Below are 14,962 nucleotides of genomic sequence, written 5' to 3'. Positions count from 1 at the left end.
GGTTACCTGGATGATGATATTTTTTCCCAACATATTCAAATGCAAAGAGGAGCTGGAGATCTGTTGGCTGGGAATAATGGGCTACTGCAAGGCACACCTAGGAAAAAATAAAGTTGTTGCTACTGTTCAGCATTATTGAATATAAAAGTACTTTAGTGTAAGAATCAAAACTGTATATATAAAAAAAGGAGTGATTACCAGGAATTATGGCACTGTAAGAATATAACAAAAGACTGAAATTAAAAAATGGTCTGATGTAATATTGCCAGATTTGACTAGAGAGAAGGACTTATGATATATTTTGATATTTGGTTAAAGTGGCTAATATTTGCTGGAAAAAAGTGTCATAGCAGTAAAGATAGATGAATTTTTGACCTTATATATAGAGTGACTTGCACTTACAATTGATAGATGATTTAATGATTTAACTAATATAATTTAGACTGATAGACTGATTTAACTAATATAATTTATTTGTGCTTTAATAATTTTTAGCAGAAAGGTCAGCCAGCTACAGGAGTCCCCCCCAAAATTCTCAGCATATAGACAACAACATACAGGCAGGGGATGTGAGTTACCAAGCTGGTGTGTACGTGTCTATGTACAAACAAGAGGGGAGTAGATAGAGAAAAAGAGCGCAACGGGGCTTCATTCTTGGTTGGTTCTTAAGCACTATCATAACAATCACTAGTCTTGCATTTTAGAGACCAACCCTCACATTATTTCTTGAAACAGCAGCCTCCCATTTTTAACCTCCAAGGCCTGCAGGAGTTATGTCAATCCTGCAGCAAAATAAATCCCATTTACTGATGCAGGAGACAGATGGCTCCAAGACTTTTGGCATAGAAGTAAAGGGATTATCTAGGAATAAGGAATGGCCAAATCTCCATTATGATATGAGTGTTTGTCTCCCTTATTAATTATTATTATATTATATGGCGATATACCTAATCTCACAGAACCGGAAGGGATCTTGAAAGCTCATTGAGTCCAGTCCCCTGCACTGGCAGCAGGACCAAGTACCATCCTGAACAGATTTTTGCCCCAGATCCCTAAATGGCCCCTCAAGGATTGAACTCTCAACGCTGGGTTTAGCAGGCCAATGCTCAAACCATCAAGCTATCCCTCCACCTCCCTCAATAGTCACTTCTGCCTTGTTTTTCAAAGGGACGCAGCACCTCTAGCTTCCCATCAACTTACAATTTCAACCCCTCTGAAAAAATCAAGCTATTGCGTTGTTTTGACCAGGCATGAGGATTTACAATTAGGGCTTGGCTACACTCGAAACTTCAAAGTGCTGCCGCGGGAGCGCTTTGAAGTGCGAGTGTGGTCGTGGCGCCAGCGCTGGGAGAGAGCTCTCCCAGCGCTGCACGTACTCCACCTCCTCATGGGGATTAGCTTGCGGCACTGTTTACACTGGCACTTTACAGCGCTGTATCTTGCAGCGCTCAGGGGGATGTTTTTTTCACAACCCTGAGCAAGAAAGTTGCAGCGCTGTAAAACGCCAGTGTAGCCAAGGCCTGAGTTAGATATATCAGTAAGTTGTGTCTTCTCCATTCCCTGAATAGTCTTGAAAATGCAATGTGAGCCAGACAGCAGCCTGATGATAACTTGGTGTCTTGCCCTTAGAAATTCTGCCTCTAGCTGACTGGTATTTAGTCAGACAAGGAAACACCTGCTTACCATATAAGAATGCCTGTGAACTCGGCAAGTCCCAACATCTCTTCTAAGAATGATACAGTAATCAGAGTATACCAGGCTAAGTCACTTTCCCTACCTTTAAGACGGGCACTGCTGCAGAGCACCAAAACTGTAGAACACTTATGTCCTCACCACACAGCATAAACAGTTGTTTCCACTACAGCATCAGAAATTAATGTGACAGAAGACAGAGGCTCACTCAGTAAGGTTACACACTATGCAAAACACAGGGTCAGAATTAGGGCCTGATCCTGCAAACACAAGTATTTGTGTTTGCACTTGAATAGCGCCAATGAACCCAAGAGGAATTCTCACATAAGTAAACTTAACAGTGTCCTAAGCGTTCCAGGAGCAGGCCCTAAATTTCAATTATAATTTAGCTCCATCATTCTTTACCTGCAAAACTGGGTAATCATCATAGAAAAACAAATTGTTTTAATTCTGACCAGAATGGACAGAAGGAAACAATAAGGGCCAAATCTCAGGAACGGAGCAAAGCCCCCATAACTTCCGAGCAACGTTCTTTTCATACCCTCATGTGCCAAGTGGGGCTCACTTTAAAGGCTTTGTGTTTGCCTTCTTCCTCCTCTCCAAGTAAATGCTCAAACTTTGCTGTTTTACTAAAATATGCCTCCTTCACCTCCAAAGGAAGTATCTGAGGACCGTGAAGTCATTTTACTACATTAAATCTACTCCAAAAGTCTAGCTTCAGGAAATTCCACCTGTCAAAGTCATTAAAAATCTCACTAAAGATTTATTTATTAAAAACTACTTTGCTCTGCAAGGAGCTGTTGAGACCTACTACAGAGAGTTTCTTGACATTCAAAGCACTGAAGTGTCCTCCTGCATGGGATCTCTGCTACTGCTGGCCACAGGATAATGGACTGAACATCTTAAAGATGCTTTTGATTTTGCACGTGTATGCAGGATGTCTAGCACTTGTACTGAATGTACACTGAGGAATTTTATCTTATTTATCTTTTTTAAACACACTTACTAGTAAGTAAATAGCATTGCATTCAAATACAATGAGACTATCTAAACCAGGGATGAGGAACCTATGGCTCATGGGCCGCATCCGCACTGCACAGAGCTGCCTGGCCCCTTTGCCTAGGGGTAGGACATGCCGGCCACTTCTGGGGGCAGCACAGAGCTAAGACAGGCAGGGAGCCTGCCTTAGCCCTACTGTGCCACTAACCGGAAGCCACCTGAGGTAAGCACCACCCGGCCAGAGCCCACACCCTGAACTCTCTGCCCCAGGTTGGAACCCCCTCTCACACCCTAACTTCCTCCCAGACCCTACACCCTCATCCCAACCCCAATCCCACGCCCCAGCCCTGATCCCCCTCCCGCAATCCAAACCCCTTGGCCCCAGCCCAGAGCCCCTTCCTTTACCCCAAACCCCTCATTCCCTGTCCCACCCCAGAGCCCACACCACCAGCTGGAGCTCTTACTCACTCTCACACCCCAACCCCTGCCCTAGCCTAAAGCTCTCTCCCACACCCTGAACCCCTCACTTCTGGCCCTACCCCAGAGCCTAGGGGAAACCCTGACTCTCTGAACCTCCCCTCCCCCACAGGGCTGTGTGTGGCCTGAGTGGCTTTTTCTGTGGGTTAATGGTTCCCCATCCCTGATTGAAACATTAAGATAGGGAGCTAGATTTTGAAAGGCAAAAGTACTTTTTATAAAGCGATACGCTTTTAATTATTTGTGTATTCAAAGTTGTATCAAATTACATATGAAAAGTAATACAGTGGGCCAGATTTTCACAGGTACTGAGTGCACTAATATTACTGAATATTGTACTGATATTACTACACTGAAGTTGTAGGTGCTCACCATTTCTGATTTTCAGCCTCATGGATGAGGAAATGGAACCTAGCCATATATGCTGTGCCTCTTCACATCCCAAATATACAATAAATACAGTATCACCACTTGGACTTGTAAAAAATTATTCTATTAAAGGTTTTGTAATGAGTAAAGTTTTAAACCTATATTAAGACTTATACTAAGCAGTCCTATTCAATAGCAAAGAGACATCATCAAGCTAATGTAATTTTAAGGGTGAAGATCATAAGTATGATTATTAGCTCATGTGGCCCAGTTTGGGTTACGTTACAGGATGGTGACCCAAATACACAGAATTACAACTGCAGGCATCACCACTAGAAAAATCACACCCCACTCTATTAGGTACTCTTTTGTACTTCATTAAATTTTGCCTACTACCTCTTTATTTTGCTACATTTTAACCCCTGTACAGCAGAGATAGGTACATTTAGGACACTATTTAAAAACAAACAAACATTCTTTGCTTCCAAGAGGTTGAGAAAGTTCTCTTGTGTTTTGTTTCATTTGTTATGGGGGAAATTTTTTTGTAGTCACACACAGGAAAACAAGATTGCTGGGAACAGGCCATTAAGGGATTAATACAACTTATGGCACGATGCCTCAGAAAAGTCAGAGAGCACATTCAGACTTAACTCTGTGTGGGGAATACTACAGTATTTCTAGTCCTTATGCATAAAAGGAACTTGAGTGGCTATATTTTCATTTTGATTTGACTTTTGATGAGAACATTCACTATTTGTAGAACCAACTTTCAATGGCTGCATACTGACTAATTACAAACTATTTTTTGCACACTATAAATGTCATTCAAATCCTTTTAAAGGAACAGTTCCCTATACCTCTTCTCCTATATTACTGTTTTCAGTTCAACAATGAAACTATAGTACAAAACAGGTCCGGTGTGATGTCATTACAGTCTCAAGGAGTCATTGGAAAGTTACTTAGCATGGGGCTTTGAAACTGCTTACTTAATTAAGCAGATTCTTGTTTGGGCTTTTTTTTTTTTTTTTTTTTTTTTTTTTTTTTTTTTTTACACAGGTGGAGGAGGAGGGTTGGTCCATTTCTTTAAAAGTGCTTAAACTCAAAGTGAAACATGGGGCTCATTACAATACTGATTAGTATACTCCATTTAGAAAACTATTTCAGCTATTTCACGGAGTTCCAAGAGTAGGAAAGGCCATTAGCCATCACAAAAAAAGGATACCTCCATTTGAATTGCTAGAAGTCATACATGTGAAATTTTGATATACTTTATGTCAGGCCTGCACAACACATAAAGCAGCAAGGGCCATATTACTCCAAAGAAAACAGCCGAGGGCCGAAACTCACCATCCCTCCCCCCCCCCAACACACCACCCCCAGCACCGCCCAGCCCCCCCGAAACACAACACCACCCAGTACCACCTGGCCCTGCAGAAACAACCCCACCCCCACCCCGCGTGCCACCCGCCCTGGGGAAACAAACCCTCCTTCCCCAGCATCACCCCGCCGAAACAGCGGTATTGAACCTTGGTAATATGTTATAGCGGGCCCTTAAGGTAGTATAATTAAGGTAAAAGAAAAAAGCCTTTTTGCTAGAAGTAGAATAAGATCTTCCCCCCACTTTGTAATCGATTGCCCTGTTGAATGAATGAGGTATGACTGAGGAAGGCGTGGAAGGCAGGCACCTTGGAGAGCTACAACCCTTGGAGAGGGGTGGGAGCCAGACAAAGGACAATTAAACTTGTCAAGTGGGCTAAACGGGGAGAGAAGAGCAGACATACTGATGGCTTTGAGGGTTAGAAGAAAGCACCTTCCTTTGAGAACCCTTCTAAGCATCATTAGCACAACCCTCAGCTCAGAGAAAAGCAGCAAAAAGAACCAATTTTTATGAGAGACAAGATCAGTAGAACAGGTCAGCCATCAACTTGCCGCTTGCCTCTTGACCCTCCCCCCTGCAAGTATAAAGCCCTCCGCTTGCCTCCTCAGCACCCCCCGCCGCCTCAGCCCCACCCTCCCCCACCACTGCCTGCCCGCCTCCTCAGCCTCCGACCCCCTGGCTCACCTCCTCACCCCCCGCCACCCGCTCCCCTCCTCAATCTCCTTCTCCTGGCACTGGCTCACCTACCCCCCCCCCCACACTGCCTGCCCGCTCACCTCCTCAAGCCCCCCTGCTCCTCACCTGCCTGCTCCCCCCACCGCCAGGTCATGCCTGCCCGCCTGTCTAATTCTGTTTTAACATATAAACAAATGTTCTTGTAATTTCTGAGTTGAAAACAAAACCAATTATTTAAGATCCCAAATCACCATGAATACATATATAAACAATCTTTTAAAATCACCTTTAATTTCCCTCTGGAACACATGCAAAACCTAAAAGCTGAAATTTTTATTAAAATTAGATAAGATTTAAGTCAGTTTTCATATACCATGAAGCAAACAACTGAAACACATAGAACAGCAACTGCCAATTCAGGTCTCAATTCTGACAGGCGAACTGTTGCATCAACAGAAACCCCCAATGAAGCGAATAAAGTGTCTCGCAGATGCAGCAGTCCACCTGTGCTGATCATAGTGTAGAGTCATGGCCTTTCTTTCTTCAATATAAATACTGACATTTTGTTCTGCTAAAATCTTCAGTTGGAATTTTAGACCAGTGAAATTAACACAGCCCACAATTTATTTGCTAACAAGCACTAAAGCTGTATTTGTGTTCTATTTATTCCTGACTCTAAAACTCCATACAGTAGCTTTACTGTCTGGGACTTTAAAGACAAGCAAATTCCATAGACCTCAGCAGAATGCAGTCAGATGCTGAAAGCTCAAACTGGAAGACAAATATGTTTTACAGGGAGTGTTCTTGTATCAAACTGATAAACGTTCAGTATTTTTGCCAATTGCAATTGTGCAAACCAAAGATATTCAGAAACATTTAAAAAACAGGAGAACAGTTTTCACTTACAAAAAGAGAGATTGTTAAATAAAAAGTAAAAACAGTGGACTTAATTACCCCTATCAATGCTCACTGTGCAAACTGCATCTCCTTGTACCAGTGGTGCCCCAAAAGCAATGCCACATCTTGGAAACGCAGGTGATGTTTGCACTGCAACCTTCCCCACCACACTTCTAACAGAGAATAGCAGCTCTAATTTAGGATCCAAGCTCCTTAGCCATTCCATTAGAGGAAGCTGCAGGAAGCATGCACCAGGAAGCATGCACCAGACAAGCACATCCCCTGGTCGTGCAGGCCATTCAACTCCTCAGCCCACACCATCTGCTTTTATGGTTTCACTAGCAGGATGCAGGCCCCCCATGGCACTGCAACTGTCCACTCCAGGTAGAGGTTTGCCGATGGAAAGGCATGTAACAAGGACTGAATCAAGTTCCATGAATACAGTTTATTAATGTTCCATACTTGCAAATACTCTTCTGGCACAATGAAAAAATAACCCTCTTGATCCCAACACACGGGCTACATCTACACTCCAAGTTAGGGGTGCGATTCCAGCTCATGTAGAGGTACTCATGTTAGCTCTCATCTGAGCTAGCATAGTAAAAATAAAACGGCAGCAGCGGTAACACCTACAATGGCAGCAAGTGGTAGAAGCAATGAGCTCACCAAGAGGTTCAGGCAGATCTGAACTCAGGATGGCTAGCACAGTTGTTGTCAATGCCCATGCTACTGCAGCGATGCTACTATTTTTAGGGTGCTAGTTCAGATGAGAGCTAGCTCAAGTGCGTCTATGTGACTGGGAATCAGACCCCTAGCTCTTAGTGTTGTAGCCTCAGACAACTGTCCAGAGATCTTATGCCATGCGCAGTCCAATTTTAAATGCTAAGACAGTTTTCTACCACTTTGTAGGTATTCATAGGATATGTCTACACTGCAATAAGACCCCCATATGGGTTCCTGGGGCTCAGACTGTAGGGATATAAAATTGTGGTGCAAATGCTGGGCTTGGGCTGGAACCTGGCCTCTTAGACCCTATGAGTAGACGTCTACACTGCAATTTTATAGTCCTGCAGCCTGAGTCAAAGTCAGCTGACACCCGCCAGTCACATCTGTTTTATTGCAGCATAGACAAACCCATAAAGGCTAATTATATGCAGCATCTATTTGATTTGTGTGTAACAATACAGATAGTGTCGATTGTACGGGCAGACTTTGGCAAACCAGTAAAGTGCCTAAAACCGCTATGGTTTATTGTTAAAAAGCAACCTAGTCAGCAAGCTGAAAATTGGCCATTCAGCAAACTCAGTTTGACCAAGGCAGGAGGGGAGGGGGTTTTGGGGTGTCACAGAAAGGGCAGTTTGACCCCGCATCCTTCCTGATAAGAACTGTGTTGAAGTTGCTGATACATGCATTTTAAAAGAGCAAGAATGTCTATTGGGGTCTCAGAGCTGCAGACTCTGAAAAAACCCACTCCTTGTTAATCAATAATCAGAAGGAACCTCTTGCTTGAAACTGCTTACTTAACAGGGTTTCTTTAAGGGACATGTCATTCTATTACTAGTGTATAAATAAGGGGAAAAAGCTTGAGTCAGAGGGACTCATTTGGGGACTCTTTTGGACTCTCCCTCTGGATACATCTTGCAGTCCCCACCGGCAGATGGAAGATTTGGCCACTGGAAGCCTGCCGCTGTGTCACTCGAGAGCCACACTCAAGGTAATTATCAAGGGTTGGGGGTGTTTTACTAATTTGTTGTGGAAGTGTATAAGTACTTGAGACTAGTAAAGTTTAGCTGTAAGTGAAAGCACTCGTGTTGTCCTGTTTGTGCCAGCCATCTATCGGTCGGACAGCCGTGTGTCCCTGATTTATTTCCTGACACCTCCTTGCAGAGTAAAGTTACCAAGAGCTTTGGGTTGAAAGAACCCCAGGTAACAGAGATAACAGGTAAGATCTAACTATTTCTACACACTGAAGATTAAGTTGCATTTTTTTCTCATTTCAGAATCTTTGTTTATGCATGCACGTTAAATTATTGAATTGCACAGTATTTTCTACTAGATCCTAAGAGAAATGCTGAAATACAGATTTTTTTTTTTAAAATTTACTTAACTGTTTCATTTTGAGAAATCACTCCAGGGGCCCATGTCTCCAAAGACTCTAAAGACATACATGCCTTGGAGGTCCCAACAAAGATCATACCTTTTGTATCACTGAATCTGACAGATAACTAATTTCATGATTTGTGCAGCAAACAATTGGAGTGTGCTCAGCCACCTTTTGTGTGAGCCGGTCATACAAGCCCACTGACTATGAACTGTCTGATGTACATCAGGTACTCCTGGGGGAATTCCAAGTCACTAAGCAATGCAGAATTTTGCAGAAATCAATGTTGTGCGTGCAGAATTTTCGTTCCTTCACAGAAATGGTATGCAGTGCTGCTAGCCGCCACTAGTGGCTGCTGGACCTGGAAGAACCCAGATCACACACAGGTCAGGTCCACACTACAGCGTTAAATCGATTTAACGCTGTACCCGTCCACACTACAAGGCACTTAAAATCGATTTTAAGGGGTCTTAAAATCGATTTCTGTACTCCAGCTAAACGAAAGGAGTAACCCTAAAATCGATATTACTAAATCGATTTAGGATTAGTGTGGACAGAAATCGAAGTTATTGGTCCCATTCTTTTACTGAGCTACCCAGAGTGCACCGCTCCGGAAATCGACGGTAGCCTGGGACCATGGACGCACACCTCCAAAGTAATGTGCCCTAGTGTGGACGCGTAAAATCGATTTTATAAAATGTTTTATAAAATCGATTTTATTAATGTCGATTTTACTCTGTAGTGTGGACGTGGCCACAGATGACACTGCTGGGGGGGAGTGGGAGGGAGTTAGAGGGTTCCCAGCAGCTGCAGTTCCCAGCATGCCCTTGAGGGAAACAGAGGATGGCACACAAGAAACTGTGCAAGCCTGGGACCAAGCATCAGGCTGTTTCTCCTTCTGGATCCCTGGGCTCTGGGGCTGTAGGGGGCAAGTGTCTGGGCAAGGGGGGGGCCCCATGGCTGGGCTCTGGCAGAGGAGGGGGTGTGGGTATCTGGGCCAGGGAGGCCTACAGCTGTGCTCTGGGTGGGAGGTGTTGCAAGTGTCTGGCCCCCAGCTGTGCTCTGGCAGGGGAAGGGGGAGAGAAATAGGAACTGGGTTGTCATAGGGGTTTCTTTAACTCTACTCCTTGGGGAATTTTTGAGAGTGTATGTATTGTTACAGACATACTTGCTGACAGGTATTACGAAATAAATTACCAAAATAATTGAAACTGGTGTGATTATGCAGTGTTATTTTGACAAATAAAAATTGCAGAATTTTAGAATACTGTGTGTAGAATTTTTATTTTGGCACAGAATTTTTAATTTTTTGGCACAGAATGCCCCTAGGAGTAATCAGGAGAAGCGAAAACAAGCAGCAGAGAATAAAACTAAGGCAGAAAAAAAAAGAAGTTGTTTAAAGAGCTTATTTAAATACATTTCAAATGAAAAATAAAGAACTGAAAGAAGATAATGCTGGGGCCTGCGAGGTTAAGAAAAGTTGGGTCTCTGCAATACTATCACTGTGTACAGAAGGTGACAACTGAATACAAAAAAAGCGTCTCCCCTCCCCTGCCACCCCTAAAAATATTTATGACTTGTGGGGGAAGAGTTGGTTTTGATTGGACAGAAATAAGGACTTGGCCTGGATTACTTTTTCTCCTTTTCCCTGTTTAATTATGTGAATGTGTATATAACATAGATCTCATACACCCTACACATTTTAAAAAGGCTTCTCAGAGAAATGGAGGAGGAGATGTGGGCATTGGAGACTGGAAAGACTGAGAAATTGCAGATATATTTAGACAGTAGGACACTACAGGGCGTGCGCCACTCTTTTGTACTGCCAAGTCCCACATGCATTGTCAGGCAACATGCCAAAGGCAAAATCTTGCAGCCACCAAAGAAGTGATAATATCCCAGAATGATGCATCCCTGGTCAGTCTTATTGACAGTTCTGAAATTGGTCCATAGTATCATTAGCAAAACAGACTGATATTTAAACAACAGTTCAATATTGTTGCACCAAATACTTAGGAATTAAAATTAAGTGATATATTATAGAAAAATCTGTGCAGTCAGTACAATATCAGTCCCCAAGATTTCAAACATTTTAAATTGCACTTTATTTAGCCAGCTGCTATAATGGCCATAAGACAGCAGTCCTTTTTGATTATTACCACATTTAATCATAACTGAATTTAATGAAAAGCAAGAATTTTAATTTAAGCTGTAAAAATAGCCATTACTTCTCTTTTCAAGTTTCCTGGCTTAAGCCTTTCCCCAACCCTCTTACTCCTAATTCCCCTTCCTCCCACACTCAACTGGTTTTCACTCTTTTGGAGGCTTCTCAGCTTTAATTTAAGGGCAAAACAGCTGAATCAAATTGTAAAATAATGATGGGTCTGGAGATTTCCCCCATGATTCAGTGGCCCAACCTTGTATCTATATCATGCCCCTTCAAACAGACATGTAACTTAAGAGTGCAAGCGAGCATTTAAGAAGCACACTGGCTGCTGTTCCATAGTTAAGACTGAAGTTAGCTTCTTATTATAATCCTGATTTTCAAACTCCTTCATAATAATTTTCCCCAAAATAAATTAATCCTCCTGAAATTTCAAACATTCTGGCATCCTCACTTAAAGTTTTTCTGGGCAGTTTGGGTATGATGTGTACGTGGGGAAAATCAGAAAAAATGAGCTTTTAAAGTTGTAACAGTATCATTAACACAGCATATTTGTTTATGGACACAGTCAAATAATCAACTATATGTCCCCTATATCGGCTACAATAGCTTCAAAATTATTTGTTTTCCATTTTAGACACAGATTAGTACTATCAGTTCCTGAATGTCTCATATCTGCTGGAATACTAACAAATGGCTTTGCTACTAGAGCCTATTCTTCCTCCTCCTCTCTTCTCCCCTCCCCACAAAATATCCCCTAAGCTCACTCTCCTTAGGGATAGACCACATTCTTTGGGCCCAAGCCTGCAACCACTGACGCACACAACCTGACTCAGAGAAAATAGTCCCATTCATTTCAAGGGACTATTCACATGACTCAAATTATTCTTCTTTACAGGTGTATACAGTATCAGGTCTCCAAACACCAAATATGTGAAAAGGTTAAGAGGAATTCAAAGCTGGTTTTTTAAATGATTCTATTTAAGTTTTTCTAAATACCTGCTTTTAAAAGTAAGACACAGTCTCAGTTTGCAGAGTGCAACACTTAAGTTGTCCCAGTTTCCAGCAGTGAATACATTTTTTGATGTTTACTATGTTTAGATATCTCAAGGTCTTCTACAGACACAGTGAAAAAAGGTGATTCTAAGTGTCTTTGTTTTGCTTCAACAGTGACTTCATTCATGACACAGAGGAACACTGTCCTAAGGAGATCATGCTCACTCTTGGAGCCCGAGGGGAATTCCTCTGCTCTGACTTGCACAGCCAAGTTCAGTTATGCTAATTTTCCAAATTAAATGACATGTTTGGGATCTGATTTATAAATCAGTGAAGTTCAGTCACTACAACTGCTTCATTGGTAGGCTTCTGATTTTAAATGGAGGCTGCCTCAGACAATGAAACAGAATCTGACCCTGACCTACTGTTACAGTTCTACTATCTGACTTATCTTCCCAATTATTTTAAATGTCAAGAGAGGAAAAAAATGCTATCTGGGGCCACCCTTTTCTGTTATAAATCTCTCACATTTGTCTTCAGTTGAATTAGTCCAACCAATTCACAGTTCATGACACAACTGCTGAGCTTTACAGTTTCATTACCCAATATTTGAAATAGGCATCCTTTAAATTAAATTGTCCAATCCACAAGCCCTTGGAGGAATTTATAAATATACAATTCCATGCAGCTCATACTTTTCATGAATAGTTCATAACCTAGCACAAGAAGTGGCACACAAATTAATCAGGCAAAAAATGGTATAGCAGACACATATATATTTTGATTTTTCCAGGGGAAAAGTTGGGATTTCTCTAGAACTTTATGTAGCTTAACACACACTGTGCCACCTTTGAGCCAAAGAAAACTCGATAAGATTTTCTCCCAATAGAATTCGGAAGGCCCTGATTTTTAAAGATGTGGCCCTCCTTTTTTGAACCCACAAATTGACTCAGACTCATAGACTCTAGGACTGAAAGGGACCTCGAGAGGTTATCGAGTCCAGTCCCCTGACCTCATGGCAGGACCAAATACTGTCTAGACCATCCCTAATAGACATTTATCTAACCTACTCTTAAATATCTCCAGAGATGGAGATTCCACAACTTCCCTAGGCAATCTATTCCAGTGTTTATTGTAGGCAGAATTGTAGACATAATTTTGTATCCACAATTAATGTTGCATGGACAGTGCACAAGTAATATTAAAGGAGTCCACAAAACTGTAGGTGTAAAAAGGCTGGCTAGGCTCCCCTCACAAAGATTCACCAATAGACAAAACAGTCTCTTACTCAGTGCTGAAAAAAAGGGCAGGGAAGAAATAGAAGCCAGATTAAAAAAAAAAACAAACATGTCACAGCAGAGATCTGAAAGATGTAAGCTAAACGGCTGGAGACAGAAGCATCTGATGCAAGATATCATAGGTTACTTCTTCTCTGATTAAGCTACATCCTAAAATAATCTAATTACACAAAATCCCGACTGGACCAAAACTTCAGTTACATATATAAAGTGTTCTTATTCTGCATTTGCCAGAAAGTTGATTTTTTGTCATTTTGCCCTCCAGTGAAGGAAAGGTGCTACCACCACCTGAATGTACTTTGGTCTTCAAAATTATGTAGGTGCACAGCTTTCACATAATTAAAAAGTTAAGATTTGCAGTAACTGTTTTTTCCCCACTCCCTCTAGCAAACACATTCTAATATTTGAAATTTGAAAGTTTACTCACTTAGAGATCACAGGCACCATCCTTTATAATGATGTATATTTACATAGCATTTATATATTCAAAATACCATATACCTCCTGTCCAGACCAATGGGTCAATGAGCAGAAATGGTTATGTAAACTGAGTTTCTGCTCATCAAATACAGCTACTGAACCTTCCCAATTCTTTATTGGTTAAAAGAACCTGTTGGTTGGTTTGTTTTGTTAGTGTCAACTAACTAGGCATATAAAAGTGGTGATGCCAGACAGAATATGCTGCTTGTACAAGTTGCTTTTATCTTCCTGTTTAAAAAAAGAAAGGTGCAGCGAGCCAGAGAAGTATTCAATGGGAGAAGCAGGAAAGTCTACATCATCGGACATGTCAACAGTCTAGGTTGCCTGTTTGAGGAGTACAAACCAGTTTGCAGGTCAGGAAATTCCCTTTTATTTAAACACTGAAAATAGGAACATAGCTAATAAACTATCTAATCTGTTTTGGATCTAGGATTTTATAGTTTTTACATTCCCCCCGAAGGAATCAGACTCGTTTTCTACACCAGTCTTCCCAGAATTTAAAAAGTCCAGCGCCAACGTATCAGGAAGTGCCAATGAATGGTCCTGTTGTTCAGCCTTTAGTAAACTCCAAACATTCACTTGGAATTTTTGACAAATTTGGAACTCCAAGCATTTGCCAGAAAATACTTGTCCAGATTCCAGGAGGCATATTTAAATTTCAGCATTCTAGCCTTTGGGTAACTTCAGGTTAAAAATTTCCACTACACATTTGGAAGTACCTAACATTTTCCATTTTCAGCTGTAATACAATCTCTGCAGTGGGATATGTAGTTCAAATATATCATTTGACTGCAGCCTTGGAAGTTATAAACCAACCTTTAAAATACTGGTTCCCCAAGTCTGCAGTCAGTTTTTAAAGTAGAAGAGATTTGATTTCACTAATGCACTGAAAGAGTGCACGTACCTGAGGTGGAAATTACAACTGTAGGCACACAATGCAAGTGCACATTAAAAAACATTTGCTCAAATTTCCAGTTTGCACATGCACATGACTAACTAACTACACATTTAGCTATGTGTACACACAATAGGAGATTTTTGAGTGCACATCTGGAAAGGACCATATAAAGCAGATGTATAAATATGTATCTACATGAGGTCTAAACACAAGGCTTTAAGTTTTGATGATGCAGGAAACCGGTAACTGGCCTTTCACCTTTGGGTCACAGGTCTGAATTTGACCTCTCACAATGGCGAAAACAATTAATATCCAAAAAGGTGTCTGGTGGCATATTTAAATGAATTCCATTTTCTAGTGAGGAGGTCTCCACATCAAAGCACATCACTATTATAATCAGCACACTTGATGACGGCCTCAATAGAAAGAATGAATAGGAATGGAGACTAAACTACTTACCCTCCACCGAGAGCTTTCCAGAACAAAGTTGGTGTATACTGGGAAAATAAACACTTCCTGCACAGCACCTCTTAAGTGA

The 14,962-nt window shown here is 41.6% G+C and overlaps 1 protein-coding gene across 1 annotated transcript in view; it reads right to left on the bottom strand.

The window, feature by feature from the left end:
- MTMR10 (myotubularin related protein 10) overlaps nt 1-14,962 on the bottom strand; it is a 63,832-nt gene that overhangs the window by 16,651 nt on the left and 32,219 nt on the right. The window contains exon 6 of the mRNA XM_050967938.1: nt 7-97. Coding sequence (XP_050823895.1) covers nt 7-97 — 91 coding nt within the window. The remainder of the gene's footprint in view (nt 1-6; nt 98-14,962) is intronic.

The sequence above is a fragment of the Gopherus flavomarginatus genome, chromosome 9 (genome assembly GCF_025201925.1).
Source record: "Gopherus flavomarginatus isolate rGopFla2 chromosome 9, rGopFla2.mat.asm, whole genome shotgun sequence".
In the NCBI taxonomy this organism is placed as follows: domain Eukaryota; kingdom Metazoa; phylum Chordata; order Testudines; family Testudinidae; genus Gopherus; species Gopherus flavomarginatus.
This window is presented reverse-complemented; position numbering and strand designations above follow the sequence as displayed.